At 44.6% G+C, this 19,202-nt stretch overlaps 1 protein-coding gene across 1 annotated transcript in view; it reads left to right on the top strand.

Annotated features, from left to right (window-relative positions):
• Positions 1-19,202, top strand: part of LOC122921387 (Fc receptor-like protein 5) — a 126,387-nt gene that overhangs the window by 59,272 nt on the left and 47,913 nt on the right. The window contains exons 13-15 of the mRNA XM_044271366.1: positions 965-1,246; positions 1,373-1,651; positions 10,935-11,101. Coding sequence (XP_044127301.1) covers positions 965-1,246; positions 1,373-1,651; positions 10,935-11,101 — 728 coding nt within the window. The remainder of the gene's footprint in view (positions 1-964; positions 1,247-1,372; positions 1,652-10,934; positions 11,102-19,202) is intronic.

Genomic DNA, 19,202 nt, shown 5'->3' with positions numbered 1-19,202 from the left:
TTTCTAGTTTTTGCATTTTAAAAGGTGAAATCCGTGGAAAGTACAGTTTCCCAAGGGTATACTGACATGCGGCATATTTAAAATCCACACCCCAATGGAGCCAAAAGCAGCCGTGCTGCACAGAAAGTGACAACTCCTTGAAGTTTGTTAATGACTGTGTCATTTGCCAAGTAATCTTGCATGGCCATTAAAGGGGCTATCCAAGATTTCCAAATTGATGGCTAATCATCAGGCTAAGTCATCAATTTCAGATTTGCAGGGGTCTGAATCCTGGCACCCTCACCAATCACTGTAATGCTTGCTAGAGTTTTGGGAGTGCTGCAGCCTTGCCAAGTACAGTGCTGACTGTTAAATAGTGGCTGTGCTTGGTATTGCAGCTCAGCCCCATTCACTTAAACTGGACTGAGCTGTGCCTAAATCACGTGACAGATGAAAGTGGGGTCACAGGGCCTAGGAAGAGGCATAAGCATTCATGGAGTGCTGTGGCGTCGTTGTACAGCAGATTGGTGAGGGTCCCGGGAGTCGCTCCCCTGCCGATCTCACGCTTAGGGTATAGCCACATGGTCAGGTTTCTTGGTGCATTTTTGGAAGCCAAAATCAGGAGTGGATCATAAGGGGTGGGGGGGGAGCATAAATAACAGATACTACTTCTCAATTTTTTAGTTTTAATCTGCTCATGATTTTGGCTTCCAAAACTGCACCAGAAAACCTGATTTTGTGGCTGCACCTTAAGCCCTCTCTATTTCACATGTATCAGTAAAATCGGATTGTGATTTAGGACAGCCCGAATTTGAATTTTTTGGGACAATTTTTGAGAAATGTTTTGTACCCGGAGGAAATGCATAGTCTTCTCTACATTCTCCAATGTTGCTGTAATGTCAAAATGCTACTCGTGTCTATGAAATGTGGTCTACCAGTGCAAATCACCCTAATATTATATAGTTAACACTTAGTTTTTTTCTAGAGCTGTTCACAACTCCGACCATAAAAGTGACCCCACATCCCGTTTTTAAGAAGAATAACATGACCCTAAAATGTGAGACAAGTCTCCATCCTCCCAGACAAAACACACAGATACAATTTGCTTTCTACAGAGAAGGACGAATTGTTCAGGGATTTGGAGACAAGGACATCTATGATGTCTCCATGGTACAGCTGGAGCATTCTGGGAACTATTCATGTGAAGTGCAAACCACAGATGGAAGAGTGAGGAAGAGAAGTGCAGAGGAACCAATCCAGATAGAGGGCGAGTATGAATACCGGTTCTATTATCTGATATCTTCTTCTCTTTTCTGGACCATGAATGAATTCAGTGTTGTTGAAAGTGTAAAATCACTCTATGTAATGTATTTTCCATCTCTTTCATATTTAGAGCTATTCTCACATCCAAATATAAAAGTGACCAATGAATTTTTCGAAGGAGATGCCTTGACCCTGACCTGTCACACAACTCTTCATCCACACACAAAGCCTACAGAAGTGCAGTTTGCTTTCTACAGAGATGGACAGATGGTAGGGGAATTTGATTCATCTAATAAGTATGAAGTTCAGACTGCTCACCTGGAGCATTCTGGGAATTATACCTGCGAAGTAAAATCTTTAACACACCCTACAAGGAAGATCAGTAATTGGTCTAAAATATTGGCAAAAGGTAAGCATTCCACATGTAAAATAAATCAAAACTTATTCAGTGTGGAACCACCCATGAGGTCTCACCTCGGAAACTGTTGATGTAACACAAGAACGAGATGTTGTAATTACTCTACAAAGTAATGATACATCAGAGACCACATAAGGACTACTTTCTTTTCCTTCATCATAAAATGCATGAGTTCTAAGGAAGATGAAATGATCGAAAAAGGGTGGGTTCACTAGTCTGGGACAAATTGATAAGAAGATATCTAGATGTCACCAAGTGAGATGCAATGGATTTTTGTTCGGAATGGTTCTCCTGCAGAGATCTTTAAACTAAAAATCAACTATGAGAGTAGCAACATGGAATGTTAAAGGCCTACAGTCCCCCACTAAATGAATGGCAGTGCTGCGCCATCTTAAAAAACTTAAAATTGATGTCGCATTTCTGAAGGAGGCCCATTTGGAAGAAGTAGATTTTGTAAGGATGCAGAGATTATGGGTGGGTCAAGTGGTGGGCTCGCCCTCAACAGGCAAAAAAGCGGGAATAATGATTCTGTTGCATAAACGTCTGCGCTATGATATCTTAGCAATGTCAACAGACAAACAGGGGAGATGGATGCGTTTATGTCTAGATTCACCAGTAGGGCAGATAGTAATGCATAATGTTTATGCCCCGAATGATTCCCAGGCGGTCTTTTGTAAGGCGCTAGAGAGGGACATCCTGACGGAAGTTTTGCAAATGTTATTGGTGGGGGAGACTTTAATCGGGTACATAGAGAGCAGGATGATAGGAAGAGGAGGGTTCCTGGTACTGCTATCAAACAAAGTAAAAAACAGACGCTACTCCCGTTATTACAGAGTACAGGGCTACATGATACATGGCGGTACCACCATACCGAAGACCGGGAATATACCCACTACTCGTGTGCCCAGGGGTCATGGTCCAGGATTGATTATCTTTTGTCATCATCCAGATTGTTGACCAAAGTTCAGAGGATAATGTTGGTCTCGGACCATGCCCCGGTGATAATGGATCTCATGGACACTGTTCCCAGAGGTCAGGATTACACGTGGAGAATGCCCCAACATTTGTCCAAAGATAAGGATTTCAAGACAGACAAAGGTTGGTGGTGGGAATACGCGCAGGACAATGCGGACCATATGACAAATCAGGGTCTATTCTGGGATGCGGCAAAGGCGGAACTGAGAGGCAGAATAATGTCATATACGATAGGGAAGAAGCGGGAGGAGAGGAAAAGGCTTGATGAAGCCATGGTGCAGGTACGGAGAGCGTACACCGAATTCCTTCAAAATCCCACTGACTCAAATAAATTACATAACTTTGACTACTGTCAGGAAAGACGTGAAAAGTGGGTCGGAGATTATCAAAGGGCTAAGTTCTTTCGCTTGGGTAATAAAGCCGGGCGTTTACTAGCCAACTTAACGTGCCCCTTTGCTAAGCAGCCGACGTTACATCCCCTAAAAGATAAACTAGGGAAGTTATATACCCAACCAAAAGATATAGTAGAAATCCTAGGTGAATTTTACCAGACGTTGTATTCCAGTGACTCCTTTGATCCGATGGCAGCAAGGGATCTCTTGGACCAGGCTGACCTACCACGATTACCTACAGATGTGTTAGAAACCCTAAACTGTGAAATACAGGAAGAAGAGGTAGGGGCGACCATAAAATCTCTATCAAATTGTAAAGCACTGGGGCCCGACGGGTTCCCCGCGGAATTTTACAAAACAATGCACCAAAAATTGGTCCCGACTTTGACCAGGATGTTTAATGACATTATGGGAGGGGGGAGTTTACCCGGCACGGGCAAGATGGCCTATATCAAGATTCTCCCAAAACCGGGAAGGGACTTAACCCAACCAAGTGCGTACAGACCGATATCCTTCATTAATCAGGATGTCAAGATCCTATCCAAAATCTTGGCTAATAGGTTAGCCATCTGTGTACCTGGACTAATCGGCTCCCACCAGGTAGGATTCATGAAGGGCAGATCAGCGGTAACCAATGTTCGTAAAGTCCTAGCCGCCCTAAGTACAAATAGGGAGCTTAAAGATGGGCCATTTCCAGCGTTGTTTGCAATTGATGCCGAGAAGGCGTTCGATAATGTTAGCTGGCAATGGCTGGACATGGTGCTAGACAGGTTTAATATTAGGGGGCATTTTAGGAACTACTTGACGGCGCTTTATGACAATCCTCAGGCGAGAGTGAATATACCAGGCTTCTTATCCAAACCTATTACACTCAGCAAAGGAACGCGTCAGGGATGCCCCTTATCCCCATTACTCTTTAATTTGGCGATGGAACCCCTGGCAAGATGGCTGCTGAGATAAGTTGTTTTGCTGATGGCATCCTGTTATATCTGGGAGCCCCCGAGCTGCAGCTGGACAGGATATTAGAAGCACTAGCTGCTTATGGGAAGGTGACAGGGTATAGAATCAACGTGGACAAGAGCCAGCTACTGTTTTTAGGACATAAGCCTCAATGGGGGAGCCAAATGAAAAATGGGGTGGAGATTCGGAAGGACTATCTGACCTACCTGGGCATCAAGAAAGGGCGTACCCCGAACTCAATATATACACTGAATTATCCCCCTCTCTTCTTGAAAATAGAAAGGGAATTAGACAAATGGCAGGAGTTACCCCTGTCCCTATGCGGTAGAGCACATTTAATTAAAATGATAAGTTTTACAAAGTTACTTTATCCGCTCCAAACAATTCCGCTATTGCTAAAACACACAGACGTCACAAGGATGCAGAGAGCGTTTAACCGCTTCCTGTGGAAAGCTAAAAAGCCTTGTATTGCCTATGCTAAACTGACAATGCTAAAGTACGAAGGGGGGTTGCAACTTCCAAATATACGCCATTATAACCTGGCATCATTATTTAGACACATACGAGACTGGGTGTGGGGAACGGACCACTACTCTGCGATTTTGTTCGAGAAAGAACTGGCCGGCAGGGAGAACTTGGAAGCCCTATTACACTTCAAGATAAGGGATATCCCGCCATCAATTAAGCAGGCTGTTTTATTATAAGACACCATAATGGCGTGGAAGGCGATTAGAAAAATCTATGGTCTCCCCTACTATATATCACCTATATTACCATTGTGGTCGCTACCGGCATTTCCCCAAGGCAGGGAGAATAGCTTATTCCAGGTATGGAAAAACAAAAACATTATGAGGCTCAGTGACCTGCTACAGCATAACAGTCTCCAGTGGCTGTCCTGGGAACAGGTGAAAGGAAAACATGACCTTCAAGACACACATTATCTCCCCTATCAGCAAGTTAGAAGCTATTGCAAAGCACAGGTGAACACATTGGGTGACTCTGAGAGGCTGGCATGGTTTGCAGCTCTGCTAGGCAGAGATGGCTCTCACATGTCTCTATCAGACCTACACCAAAAACTCCATAATATCCAGACGATAGGCCTAGTAAAGGGGGCCTATAAACCGTGGGAAAGGGAACTATCAGATCAAAACATTGGGAAAAAAATGAGGGAGGGTCTCGAGTTGGTGCGGCTGGCATCAAATACTGAACAGTGGAGAGAATCACAACTAAGACTTAGGGTCCATTCACACGTCCTGTTTTTTTTCATCCTGAAAAACGGTCCGTTTTTTGCGGATCCGTTGTTCCTGAAAATGTTTCCGTATGTCATCCGTTTTTTGTGGATCCGCAAAAAACGGAAACATGTATACATTTCAATAATCAAATAAAGTTGTTTGGATTTCTTTGAAAAAAAATTGAAAAAAAAATAAAATAAAAAATTTGTTATGTGTTTCCAGGAACGGAATCCGCAAAAAACGGATGACATACGGAATGACATCCGAATGTCATCCAGTTTTTTGCGGATCCATTGACTTTGTATTGTACCAGGATCCGATTTTTCAGGACAAGAATAGGATATGTTTTATATTTAAACGGACATGCGGAACGGAACAACGGAAACGGACAGCACACATTGTGCTGTCTGATTTTTTCCAGGACCCATTGAAAATGAATGGGTCCAGATCTGGTCCTGATCTGTTCCTGAAAAAACGGAACAGATCAGGAAAGAAAAAACAGACGTGTGAATGGACCCTTATGCACAGGACGACTTATGCCTTTAATCTATCGTATCGAGATGCACCCGCCCATTATCTACGAGAATGCCCTAAGTGTGATCTCCCAAGGGCTGGACTCCTACACGCTATTTGGGAGTGTCCGAAAATACGGGGGGGGGGTGGGAGGCGGGGATACATATATTGTAAAAAAAAAAGAGGGGGGAACTATGCAGTGATATTTGTCTGTACAATCCGCATATAGTGTCCTGTATCATGTATGATATCCGCTGACACATTTATTGTATGGTTCCTTTCACTTCAATAAAGAGATGTTTAAAGAAAAAAAATAAAACAATGCCAAATAATATCTCAGAAGCCAAATATAGTGACTGACCAGTCCTGTGGTAACTGCCTACCTAGTTATCCCAAGCGATGCTTAGGCAAAAGAAACAGGTTATTAAAGGAGTTCTCTGGGAATAGTTTAAAGTGGCCGCTTGCATCGTGTCCTAGAATGTGAGTAGCTCCGGGTGTCATCACTTGCAGAGCTGTCTAGGGTAGTGGGAAGGGGGGGTCACTACACTAATCTACAATAGATGGTAATGATGTGATCCTGCCTATGATATGTCATCCTGACCAAACAACCTGACAGCATATGCAAGTGCCAGAGCGTAATGTGTAAGGAGGCCCCGACCCCTCACACCTCTAGACAGCTCTGCAACTGGTGGCACCCAGACCTACTCACATTCTAGGACAGGTACGTCGGTGGCTATTTTAAATCATTTTTGGTGGATCCTTTTAACCCCTTAGGGACGCATGACGTACCGGTACGGCATGTTTCCCGAGTCCTTAAGGACCCATGACGTACCGGTATGTCATGGCTTTAAATCGCAGTTCCGGCGCCGCGGGGGTTAATCGGAACAGGATGCCGGCTGAAATCATTCAGCCAGCATCCTGTAACAACGCGGGGGGGTCATTTGAACCCCCCCCCCCCCCCCGTATCAGCGATCGCAGAAAACCGCAGGTCAATTCAGACCTGCGGTTTGCTGCGTTTCCGGACCATTCGGGTCTCCGGTAACCCGATGAACCGGAAAAAGACTGCGATCGGTGGCGTGATTATACACCACCAATCACAGTCCGAAGATTTGGAGAGGCGGTGCTGGCCCTGGTGCTGAATGCCGCTGTCCAGGGTGCTGATTGGTGCAGGGGAGAGAGGCGCGAGATTCAAACTTCCTGCGCTCCTCTTTCCCCTCCTCTTCCTGTTCTGCACGAGCACCCGGCAGCATCGTCGAGCACCAGCTCCCCCTAATCGCCATCTATCACCCTCCTGCACCAATCGCCCTCCAGGTAGGTTAGGGTCAGTGAGGGAGAGGCACCGTTAGGCAGGGATAGAAGGGACAAGTTAGTTAGGAAAAAAAAAAAAGCACTTTTATTCAAAACTTTCTTTGTTTCAGCTTTCAGACACCGGACTTCCCCTGCCACTTGCCGGGCATGGTACAAAAAAGTTGCGGTCTACTTGGTACAGGTTGCCTTGTACAACTCTTTTGTACTATCCCGAAGCGCTGGCAGCACAGGAACATTCCTCCAATTCTATAAGGCAGTCCTCAAGACCTGATTTTTCAGACCGGGAAAGAGCAGGCAGGAGTACCTCGGGAATTGGAGGCGCCCGGATCGTCCCTGGCCAACATTTTCCAGGTGTGGTCCCCCATACTGGAAAGAAGAGACAAACCCCAAAAAGATGGTGCAGAGTGTGTCACAAGAGGGGGATACGGAAGGACACCACCACTCAGTGTGACACTTGCCCCGATCATCCGGGCCTCTGCGTTATCGATTGCTTCAGGGAGTATCACACTTCCATGGGGTACTAAATTTTTATAATCCCCAACAGTCCTCTAGAGAACATAAAAAACTATGGCTCTCAGACTTTGGAGACACGGAAACAATTTTTTTCCCCAAAAAAAATATTAGTTTTAGTGCAGGCATCCTCAAACTGCGGCCCTCCAGATGTTGTAAAACTATAACTCCCAGCATGCCCAGACAACCTACAGCCATCATCAGGGCATTGTGGGAATTGTAGTTTTACAACATCTGGAGGGCCGCAGTTTTAGGATGCCTGCTTAGTGTCTCCAAAGTCTGAGAGCCATACATATTGGGCATCGTTGCGTCCATAAAAATAGTCTCTATAAAAATAACATTTAACCCAACCCATCTCTCCCCCCCCCCCCCCCCGGACAGCGTTAAAAAAAAAAAAAACGTGTAAAAAAAGCCATTGTTTGGTCACCTAACATCAGAAAAAGTGGAATAGCGAGCGATCAAAATGCCATATGCACCCCCAATTAGTGCCTATAAAACCGCCATCTCATCCCGCAAATAATGAGCCCCTACATTAGATAGTCGCCCAAAAAAAAAAAAAAAACTGTAGCTCCCAGGCTATGGAGATACTAAAATATTTTTTGGGGTTCCTAAAATGATAATATAGTGTAAAATCAAAATAAATTTTAAAATGTAGACATATTAGGTATCGCCGCGTGCGCAAGAATCTGACCTATAAAATTTACATTTGACCAAACCCCTGGTTTATTTACACCATGTACCCTTTCTAGCCCCCGATGCACCCATAGAGTAGAAACCCCATAAAAGTGACCCCATCTAGGAAACTACTGGATAAGGTGGTTGTTGTTTTGGGACTATTTTAGGGGTAAATATGATTTTTGGTTGCTCTTTATTACACTTTTTTGAGGAAAGGTAACAAAAAATTTAAATTCTAAATTTTTTCTACATTCGCTATTTAGTTTTGTGGAACACCTAAAGGGTTAACAAAGTTTGTAAAGTAACTTTTGAATACCTTGAGGGGTGTAGTTTCTTAGATGGAGTTACTTTTTTGAAATCTCTATTCTAGGGGTGCAAGGGGGGGGCTTCAAATGGGACATGGTATAAACAAAACCAGTCCTGCAAAATCTGCCTTCCAAAACCAATATGGCGTTCCCCCCTTTCTATGTGCTCCCGTTTGGACCAAACAGTAGTTTACAACCACATATGGGGTGTTTTTTGCAAACTACAGAATCAGGGCAACCCATATTGAGTTTTGTTTGGCTGTTAACCCTTACTTTATTGCTGGAAAAAATGGGTTAAAATGGAAAATTTTCCAAAAAATTGAAATTTCTAAATTGTTTCTCCATCTGCCATTAACTCTTGTGGAACAGCTAAATGGTTAACAAAGTTTGCAAACCCAGTTTTGAATACCTTGAGGGGTGAACTTTCTTAGATGGAGTCACATTTTTAAAATTTCTATTCTAGGGGTGCAACGGGGGGCTTCAAATGGGACATGGTATAAACAAAACCAGTCCTGCAAAATCTGCATTCCATGTCCTACACCGTAGGACATGTTGACTAAACCCTGTACATTGTATGCAACGCAAAATGGTTCCTAAAAACCACAACTCCCACAAACTTCAAGGTCTTATGAAAAATTGATGAAAAAATAAAGTTAAGACTGCTGAAACACAGAAGAGGAAAAAGTGTATTTGTCCGTAAGGTTAAAATTTGTCACGAAGGGGGTCACACAACTGGTTTATGTCCCAACTATATTTACTTAAGACCAGAGGTGGGACCACACTTATATCAGAATACTGCTGCTGAAGTGAAGGAGAACATGCCGCAGATGTGCTGCAAGCTCTCCATTCACTGCTATGGGAGTTCAGGTGCACTCTGCGGTCTCACTAAACCCTCAAACTGATTTTAAAATGGAGAGATTAGTCAACACGTCCTACGGTGTAGGACATGTCTGAGCCCGGGCACCACGCCAAGGTTTCTCAAGTAGCCCGGGACCTAACACTCTCCTACCTGAGCCGTATGGGCAATACCAGGAGCCAGTGGGCAAATTACAGGAGCATGAGGCAGACTCACAAACAACTCAGTGTATTTGTCCGTAAGGTTAAAATTTGTCACAAAGGGGTTCACACAACTGAGTTATGTCCCAACTATATTTACTTAAGACCAGAGGTGGGACCACACCTACAGTATATCAGAATACTGCTGCTGAAGTGAAGGAGAACATGCTGCAGATGTGCTGCAAGCTCTCCATTCACTGCTATGGGAGTTCAGAAAATAACCGAGTGAGGCCACTTAGGCCTCTTTCACACTTGCATTGTCCGGATCCGACGTGTACTCCACTTGCCGGAATTACACGCCCGATCCGGAAAAACGCAAGTGAACTGAAAGCATTTGAAGACGGATCCGTCTTCAAAATGCTTTAAGTGTTACTATGGCAGCCAGGACGCTATTAAAGTCCTGGTTGCCATAGTAGTAGTGAGGAGCGGGGGAGCAGTATACTTACAGTCCGTGCGGCTCCCGGGGCGCTCCAGAATGACGTCAGAGCGCCCCATGCGCATGGATGATGTGCCATGCGATCACATCACTCTGGAGCGCCCCGGGAGCCGCACGGACGGTACGTATACTGCTTCCCCGCTCCCCACTAAACTTTACCATGGCTGCCAGGACTTTAGCGTCCCGGCAGCCATGGTAACCATTCAGAAAAAGCTAAACGTCGGATCCGGCAATGCGCTGAAATGACGTTTAGCTTAAGGCCGGATCCGGATCAATGCCTTTCAATGGGCATTAATTCCGGATCCAGCCTTGCGGCAAGTGTTCAGGATTTTTGGCCGGAGCAAAAAGCTCAGCATGCTGCGGTATTTTCTCCGGCCAAAAAACGTTCCGGTCCGGAACTGAAGACATCCTGATGCATCCTGAACGGATTTCTCTCCATTCAGAATGCATTAGGATAAAACTGATCAGGATTCTTCCGGCATAGAGCCCCGACGACGGAACTCTATGCCGGAAGACTATAACGCAGATGTGAAAGAGCCCTTAGCTATTTTCGGAACTTCTATAGCAGTGAAAGTTAGCGCATCATACATGCACTGCCACCTCTCCATTCACCGCTATGGGACTACTGGAAATAGCCAGGCGTTGGCTCAGCTATTTCTACTAGCTCCATAGTGTTCAATTGAGGGGTGACCATATCCTAGTCATATGCTATCAATGTCTGAGATTGGGATACCCTTTTAAAATGTATTATTGTTTTTTAACAAAATGGAAACAGGAAATGATATCATCCAAAAAGGACCACCCCACCACCACAGGGAGTCCTCCTTGATATTCACATCAAGTAAAACTCACCATCATCCTCGACACCTTCTCTCCATTTTTCTTTATTATTTATTTTTTATTCTTCTCTAGAGCTCTTCTCTCCTCCAGTACTGAGAGTATCTCCAGAGTTGGTCAACGAGGGGGAGAACATGATTCTATCTTGTGACACAAAACTTAGTGAACATAGGCAGACTACAGAACTGCAGTATGCCTTCTACAGAGACGGGGAAGACATTCAAGGGTTCAACTCTTCTAATATACAGACGTGGACAAAATTGTTGGTACCCTTTGGTCAATGAAAGAAAAAGTCACAATGGTCACAGAAATAACTTTAATCTGACAAAAGTAATAATAAATTAAAATTCTATAAATGTTAACCAATGAAAGTCAGACATTGTTTTTCAACCATGCTTCAACAGAATTATGTAAAAAAATAAACTCATGAAACAGGCATGGACAAAAATGATGGTACCCCTAGAAAACACAGAACATAATGTGACCAAAGGGACATGTTAATTCAAGGTGTGTCCACTAATTAGCATCACAGGTGTCTACAACCTTGTAATCAGCCATTGGGCCTATATATATGGCTCCAGGTAATCACTGTGTTGTTTGGTGATATGGTGTGTACCACACTCGACATGGACCAGAGGAAGCAAAGGAAAGAGCTGTCTCAAGAGATCAGAAAGAAAATTATAGACAAGCATGTTAAAGGTAAAGGCTATAAGACCATCTCCAAGCAACTAGATGTTCCTGTGAGTACAGTTGCACATATTATTCATAAGTTTAAGATCCATGGGACTGTAGCCAACCTCCCTGGACGTGGCCGCAGGAGGAAAATTGATGACAAATCTAAGAGACGGATAATCCGAATGGTAACAAAAGAGCCTAGAAAGACTTCTAAAGAGATTCAAGGTGAACTTCATGCTCAAGGAACATCAGTGTCAGATCGCACCATCCGTCGTTGTTTGAGCCAAAGTGGACTACATGGGAGACGACCAAGGAGGACACCATTGTTGAAAACGAATCATAAAAAAGCAAGACTGGAATATGCCAAACTACATGTTGACAAGCCACAAAGCTTCTGGGAGAATGTCCTGTGGACAGATGAGACAAAAATCGAAGTTTTTGCCAAGGCACATCAGCTGTATGTTCACAGACGAAAAAATGAAGCATATCAAGAAAAGAACACTGTCCCTACTGTGAAACATGGAGGAGGCTCTGTTATGTTCTGGGGCTGCTTTGCTGCGTCTGGCACAGGGTGTCTTGAATCTGTGCAGGGTACAATGAAATCTCAAGACTATCAAGGAATTCTAGAGAGAAATGTACTAGCCAGTGTCAGAAAGCTTGGTCTCAGTCGCAGGTCATGGGTCTTGCAACAGGACAATGACCCAAAACACACCGCTAAAAACACCCAAGAATGGCTAAGAGGAAAAAATTGGACTATTCTAAAGTGGCCTTCTATGAGCCCTGACCTCAATCCTATTGAGCATCTTTGGAAGGAGCTGAAACATGCAGTCTGGAAAAGGCACCCTTCAAACCGGACACAACTGGAGCAGTTTGCTCATGAGGAGTGGGCCAAAATACCTGCTGAGAGGTGCAGATGTCTCATTGACAGTTACAGGAAGCGTTTGATTGCAGTGATTGCCTCAAAAGGTTGCGCAACAAAATATTAAGTTAGGGGTACCATCATTTTTGTCCATGCCTGTTTCATGAGTTTATTTTTTTACATAATTCTGTTGAAGCATGGTTGAAAAACAATGTCTGACTTTCATTGGTTAACATTTATAGAATTTTAATTTATTATTACTTTTGTCAGATTAAAGTTATTTCTGTGACCATTGTGACTTTTTCTTTCATTGACCAAAGGGTACCAACAATTTTGTCCACGTCTGTATATGAGGCTAAATTCATAAAGGAGGAAAATTCTGGGACATATACATGTGAGATACAAGCATCAAATGGCAGTGTAAAGAAGAGGAGCAAGGAAGTTCAGATAGAAGGTGAGCAGCGTCCATCATCCTGTTCCGGTCACTTGTGTCAATTGAGTATTATCTAATGATGGATTGTGTCTCTCCATAGTGTCATATCACTCTATGATCATACTATCTGTAAGTTTGGGGCTGTTCCTACTCATCGTCATCATCTCTATCTTTGTGTTTGTATACAATAAACGCCGATCATCCAACAATAACCTTCAGCCACCAACAGGTAATTATTAGAAGCTATTCGTTATACTAAAGTTGCAGTAAGTTCATAAACTTTGGAGTTTAGTTGATCTCTTTGGGTCCATTTACACGTCCGCATCCGTTCTGCAATTTTGCGGAATGGGTGCAGACCCATTCATTTTCAATGGGGCCGGAATGCACTGTCCACATTTGCATTTGCGGATCCGCGCTTCCGCATCCGTGCTTCCAGTTCCACCAAAAAATAGAACATGTCCTATTCTTGTCCGTAATTGCGGACAAGATTAGGCATTTTCTATCATAGTGCCGGCGATGTGCGGTCCGCAAATTGAGGAATGCACATTGCCGGTGTCCGTGTTTTGCGGGTTCGCAAAACACTTACGAAAGAGTGAATTGAATCTTAGATGTACTGTAAGAAAAAACAGAATGGAGAATCAGATGGCGTGCACCTGGCTGGTCACCTACACGCCATTCAGTTTTGTCATTGTGGGTTATCCACATAATCTTAAGCAGTTTCAATAGCCTTTTTTAAAACAGAAGAGGATCACAATACACGGTACATGTTTCTCCTAAACCTGAATGCACAACCTCAAGTGAAATAACAAATATTAATGAGCTGTAGTGCATCCAGAAAATACTGAACAACTTTAATGATCAGTGGCTGTGGAAGCACGATGCCAACCAAATGGTTTGACCTTGGGCTATACCTAAGGCCTCATGCACACAAGTGTGTGCTGCCTATGCCATGCATTGGGGACCCCACCATTCATGTGGCCGGCGCTGATGGATGCAGACCCATTAAACTTTAGTGGGTCCATGATCCATTCACATGGCAAAAAAATAGAGCATGTTCTATTTTTTTGAGGTGGGGAGGCACGGAGCGAAATGCCACGGAAGGACTCCGTAGTACTTCTGTGGCCTTCCGCTCTTTGCCTCCACACCATATTTTCTGGATTGCAGACCCGTTCAAGTGAATGGGACTTCATCTGTGAAACACATGTGCGCACATGGCTGGTGCTCGTATATTGCGGACCCGCTGTGTGTTTGGCTGCAATATGGGCATGATCATTACATGTTCAAGAGCATGAGCCCTAAGGGTGTTCTCCTGACAATCCCCTAGTACTCACCCTTTAACTCCTATACAGGGATCTGGAATTTGGTGTAGGAGAGCCACTAGGCCGCTATGTTCTGGAGTAGCCCTGGCATAACTTACAGCTGACTGACTGGGCACCAAGGGGATCAGGCAAAACTCATAGTCAGAAACAGGCCAAGGTCAAGATAGGCAGAGTTCTTGCAAATCCGTGAAACAAGTCCAAGGTCAGGGCAGGCAGCAAAGGGTCAATACGATAATTAACCACAGGTCAGGTTAGTCAGCAGAGAGTCAGAATCAGGAATTAGATAGAGGTCAGCACATAAGCAGACAAAAGAAACTGCATACCTTACACAGGGACTAGCACACTATAGAGGAAGGCACCTAAAATACTCAGGGATGACCAGCTACAGGTGGGGGGGAAGGATTACAGTGCATGTGCTGGCCATTTAAGAGCCAAAGGAATTGTGTGTGGGCATCCTAGAGACAGGGTGGAGAGGCCTACGCTGGCAGAAGGCAGGCCAAAGTTGGAGCATGGGACTCCGACGGCCAGGCCCACTGTGGGAGGATAGTGGATGATCAGCGGGTAAGCTAAGGGGTAAGTGACATGGTGCTCGGGACAGCAGGTTTCCATTGTACCAACAACATATGCATCCAAAAAGTGTTCATGTTAATTTTAATGGCGTTGATAATGGATTAGGAGTCCAAGAGAGGTCAGTGATGCATCGAATCGTATGTGGCAAGGTGTTCAAGCAAAGATTTCATCTAAAGATCATCCAGAATAGTTCCCAATGGGACACATTTTGTCTATGGCCTACGGCTAGCTTAGGCTTAGAGATGGAATGTATTAACTTTTAATTATTATTTTCTAAGTTGAAACTTATTGAGCCATTTCTTTTTCAGCTGATGACAGTAAATACACCGCTGTATATCGAGTTACTTCTACGAAACTTGACAAGACTAATAGTCCACAAAGTAAGCGTAGTATTTTCACCAATTCTTTATATATGCCTCCACCATCCAATTTGTTGAAATATTGCTTGTGGTTAAAATTTAGGATATATTAATTCCCTAAATGTGTAATCATCCAGAAACAACTGCACCCCAGACAATAGCTCTTCTCACGGACCCGCTTGCTGAACTGAAGGCTGTATTAGACCCCGCAGATTATGCAGGCGATTGTCGGGAGGGAAGCATTCCTTCCCGGCAATCGCCTGCTCGCCAGTGGAGGAGCCTATCATTCTTCCCTGACTAGTTGTTTGCCGGCAGATCATGATTAGACAGCACAGTCTGCCCCAGGCAAACAATTTTTAAATTAAAAAATCTGGTTTGCCCGATGATCGAGCGTTTTCTTGTTCATTGGGAAATTGTTAGCAGTATTACACTGCCAGATTATGACAAATGAGTGTTGCTACGAATGCTCATTGGCAATGATCTGGCAGACTATCTGCCAGTCTAGTACAGGCTTTACTGTTTAGTTCCTTGCCTGTTCACCCCTGTCCCTGGACTATCTATAAAAGCCTTGGCTTGATCTTCCTTTCCAGGGTATTGTGCCTCCCATCTTAAGAGCATTTAACATGGGTTGATGATCGGTAATAGACATTCGAAGGAATGTTCGGCCAATCACTAAACAGACAACCTCGTTTGTCAGCTAATCATAAAAAAATGCGTTGGCTGGCATCACATCTCCCATATAAACAGGAAATGTGCTGGTATGGGGGAGGGGGTGAATGGTTGTAGTAACAGTATCCATCAGCCTCTGTAAAGGCTTTTTAAATGAGCACCAATCAACTTGTATATTGTCAATCAAGACTCATTAAGGCTTCGTATCGCACCTTCTAGAAGCACCCTCAGTCTAGCGCTTTGCTCCTGTTCTGCCTCACACTACAAACCGTTACCGCTTATTGTATCCTGAACCAGGGCTTGCCTCAATACACATCATCTATCCAGTGTTTCAGCCATTCGACTCCGACTTAGTCACTTGGCTATTTATTTTGTAGATTGACCGCAGAGAATGTGACTGTATACTGATAACCAGCCACGAAAACGGGGGAATACCTATAGGGGAAGCGGCTGCTTTTGGGGCCCACCTAGGATGATTAGAAGATTTTACTGTCAGAGCGCTCTCAACAGTATTATACAATGACATTATAAACAGTGACAGAATATACAGAGTAGGACGCAGACTGAGTGGTTACTGGATCTCTTCTGAGAGAGCAATCTTGACTAGTCACAGGAGGAGGGGGTTGAAAAGAAGTTGCTGTGCGGCCCATTGATTTCTAGTTACATCACTGCACTAAGACATTTCTCCGACATCTCCCATTCTCCTTTTATACCTTCTATCTACAATATCATTACAAGCTAGTTTATCTCACGTGAACCAAGAACAGAACATAAGAAAAGTTGCGTGGTACCGTGTCATCCAGAAGAATATATGTGAAGTTAAATAATGTGTGTTAAAAAGGACAAAAGTATCATAGAAGTAATTTTACGAATAAAATACAGTGACAAATAAACAAATACACCCAATCCTAACTAAACAATCAAAAAAGACTGAATAATTATTTTTTTTTAAAACCTGACATGAAATCTGTAACAAAATTGCAGTCCTTAATCAATGTTCACTAATTGCTCTGCGGTCTTTGTTGTGAGGTGGGCACCTTTCACAATTCACTGAAAACCATGCAAAAATTGAAAACCGCGCTGCTCGGAACAGGTATAAGTTCACATTTTGGAGTAAAATGGAGTGTCTTTGCGATGTTATTCCTCAGTATCCTGTGTGGATTATCACAAAAGCCGGTGCTCTAATCTCCTAGAGTACAGAAGAAATGGGCCGACCTAGTGAAGTACTGTCAACTGAGTTTAAATACAAGGATTTATTCTACTCACAAGATCCATAAAACAACAATCATATAAAATGTGCACGTCCTCCCATCAAACGCCCGACCCGGGTTTCGCCTCCGCTTCGTCAGGTGCACCTGTGGACTCATCTAGATTGCTTCTTTTTCAAGGTAATGTAGGCGTTACCACAACCTCGTTATATGTGTAAGGCCTCATGCACACGACAGTTTTTTTTCACGGTCCGCAAAAACGGGGTCCGTGGGTCCGTGATCCGTGACCGTTTTTTCGTCCGTGGGTCTTCCTTGATTTTTGGAGGATCCACGGACATGAAAAAAAAATCGTTTTGGCGTCCGCCTGGCCGTGCGGAGCCAAACGGATCCGTCCTGAATTACAATGCAAGTCAATGGGGACGGATCCGTTTGACGTTGACACAATATGGTGCAATTGCAAACGGATCCGTCCCCATTGACTTTCAATGTAAAGTCAGGAGTCCCTTTACTTTCACACTTGTGTTCATAATGCAGACGGTGGCTCCGTTCAGAGCGGATCCGTCTGCATTATATTGTTAAACATTTCTAAAGTGTGAAAGTAGCCTCAGACGGATCCGTCCAGACTTTACATTGAAAGTCAATGGGGGACGGATCCGTTAGAAAATTGAGCCACAATGTGTCATCTTCAAACGGATCCGTCCCCATTGACTTACATTATAAGTCTGGACGGATCCGCTTGCCTCCGCACGGCCAGGTGGACACCCGAACATAACTTGAAGCGTCCCCATCACCATGGGAACTCCTCTATGTTAGAATATACTGTCGGATATGAGCTACATCGTGAAACTCATTTCCGACAGTATATTCTAACACAGAGGCGTTCCCATGGTGATGGGGACGCTTCAGGTTAGAATACTCTGCAAACTTGGTACAAGACTGCCTCCTGCTGCCTGGCACCACCCGATCTCTATAGTAGTAACAACCATTGGTGGCAGTGTGCGGCCTCCCATTCCCCCCCCCCCCCCCATCATTGGTGGCAGCGGAGTTCCGATCGGAGTCCCAGTTTAATCGCTGGGGCTCCGATCGGTAACCATGGCAACCAGGAAGCTACTGCATCCCTGGTTGCCATGGTTACTTAGCAATAGTACAATTGTAGAAGATTCATACTTACCTGCTTGCTGCTGCAATGTCTGTGTCCGGCCGGGGGCTCCACCTACAGGTAAGTGTAAGGTCTGTGCGGTGCATTGCTAAAGAACTGTCACATACCAGTAGGAGGAGCTCCCGGCCGGTCACAGACATCGCAGCAGCAAGCAGGTAAGTATGAATCTTCTACAATTGTACTATTGCTAAGTAACCATGGCAACCAGGGATGCAGTAGCTTCCTGGTTGCCATGGTTACCGATCGGAGCCCCAGCGATTAAACTGGGACTCCGATCGGAACTCCGCTGCCACGAATGATCGGGGGGGGGGGGCAGATGGGAGGCCGCACACTGCCACCAATGGTTGTTACTACTATAGAGAGAGGGGGGGGCCGATGGTGGGCGCACACTGTGCCACCAACGATTTTTAACTATAGAGGGAGGAAGGGGGGGGCGATGGTGGGCACACACTGTGCCACCAACGATTTTTAACTATAGAGGGAGGAAGGGGGGGGCGATGGTGGGCGCACACTGTGCCACCAACGATATTCAAACTGGGGAGGGGGGGTCTGCCCCCTGCTGCCTGGCAGCCCTGATCTCTTACAGGAGAATATGATAGTACAATTAACCCCTTTAGGTGCCGCACCTGAAGAGGTTAATTGTGCTATCATATCCCCCTGTAAGAGATCGGGTGGTGCCAGGCAGCAGGGGGCAGTCTTGTACCAAGTTTGCAGTGTATTCTAACTAGAAGCGTCCCCATCACCATGGGAACGCTTCTGTGTTAGAATATACTGTCGGAAATGAGTTTTCACGAAGTGAAAACTTAGATCAGAAAAAGCTTTTATGCAGACGGATCTTCGGATCCGTCTGTATGAAAGCAACCTACGGCCACGGATCACGGACACGGATGCCAATCTTGTGTGCATCCGTGTTCTTTCACGGACCCATTGACTTGAATGGGTCAGTGAACCGTTGTCCGTCAAAAAAATAGGACAGGTCATATTTTTTTTGACGGACAGGATACACGGATCACGGCCTCGGCTGCAAAACGGTGCATTTTCCGATTTTTCCACGGACCCATTGAAAGTCAATGGGTCCGCGAAAAAAACGGA

This window comes from Bufo gargarizans, chromosome 11 (assembly GCF_014858855.1).
Source record: "Bufo gargarizans isolate SCDJY-AF-19 chromosome 11, ASM1485885v1, whole genome shotgun sequence".
Taxonomy (NCBI): domain Eukaryota; kingdom Metazoa; phylum Chordata; class Amphibia; order Anura; family Bufonidae; genus Bufo; species Bufo gargarizans.
The sequence above is the reverse complement of the archived record's forward strand: the minus strand, read 5'-3'. Positions and strand labels throughout refer to the sequence as shown.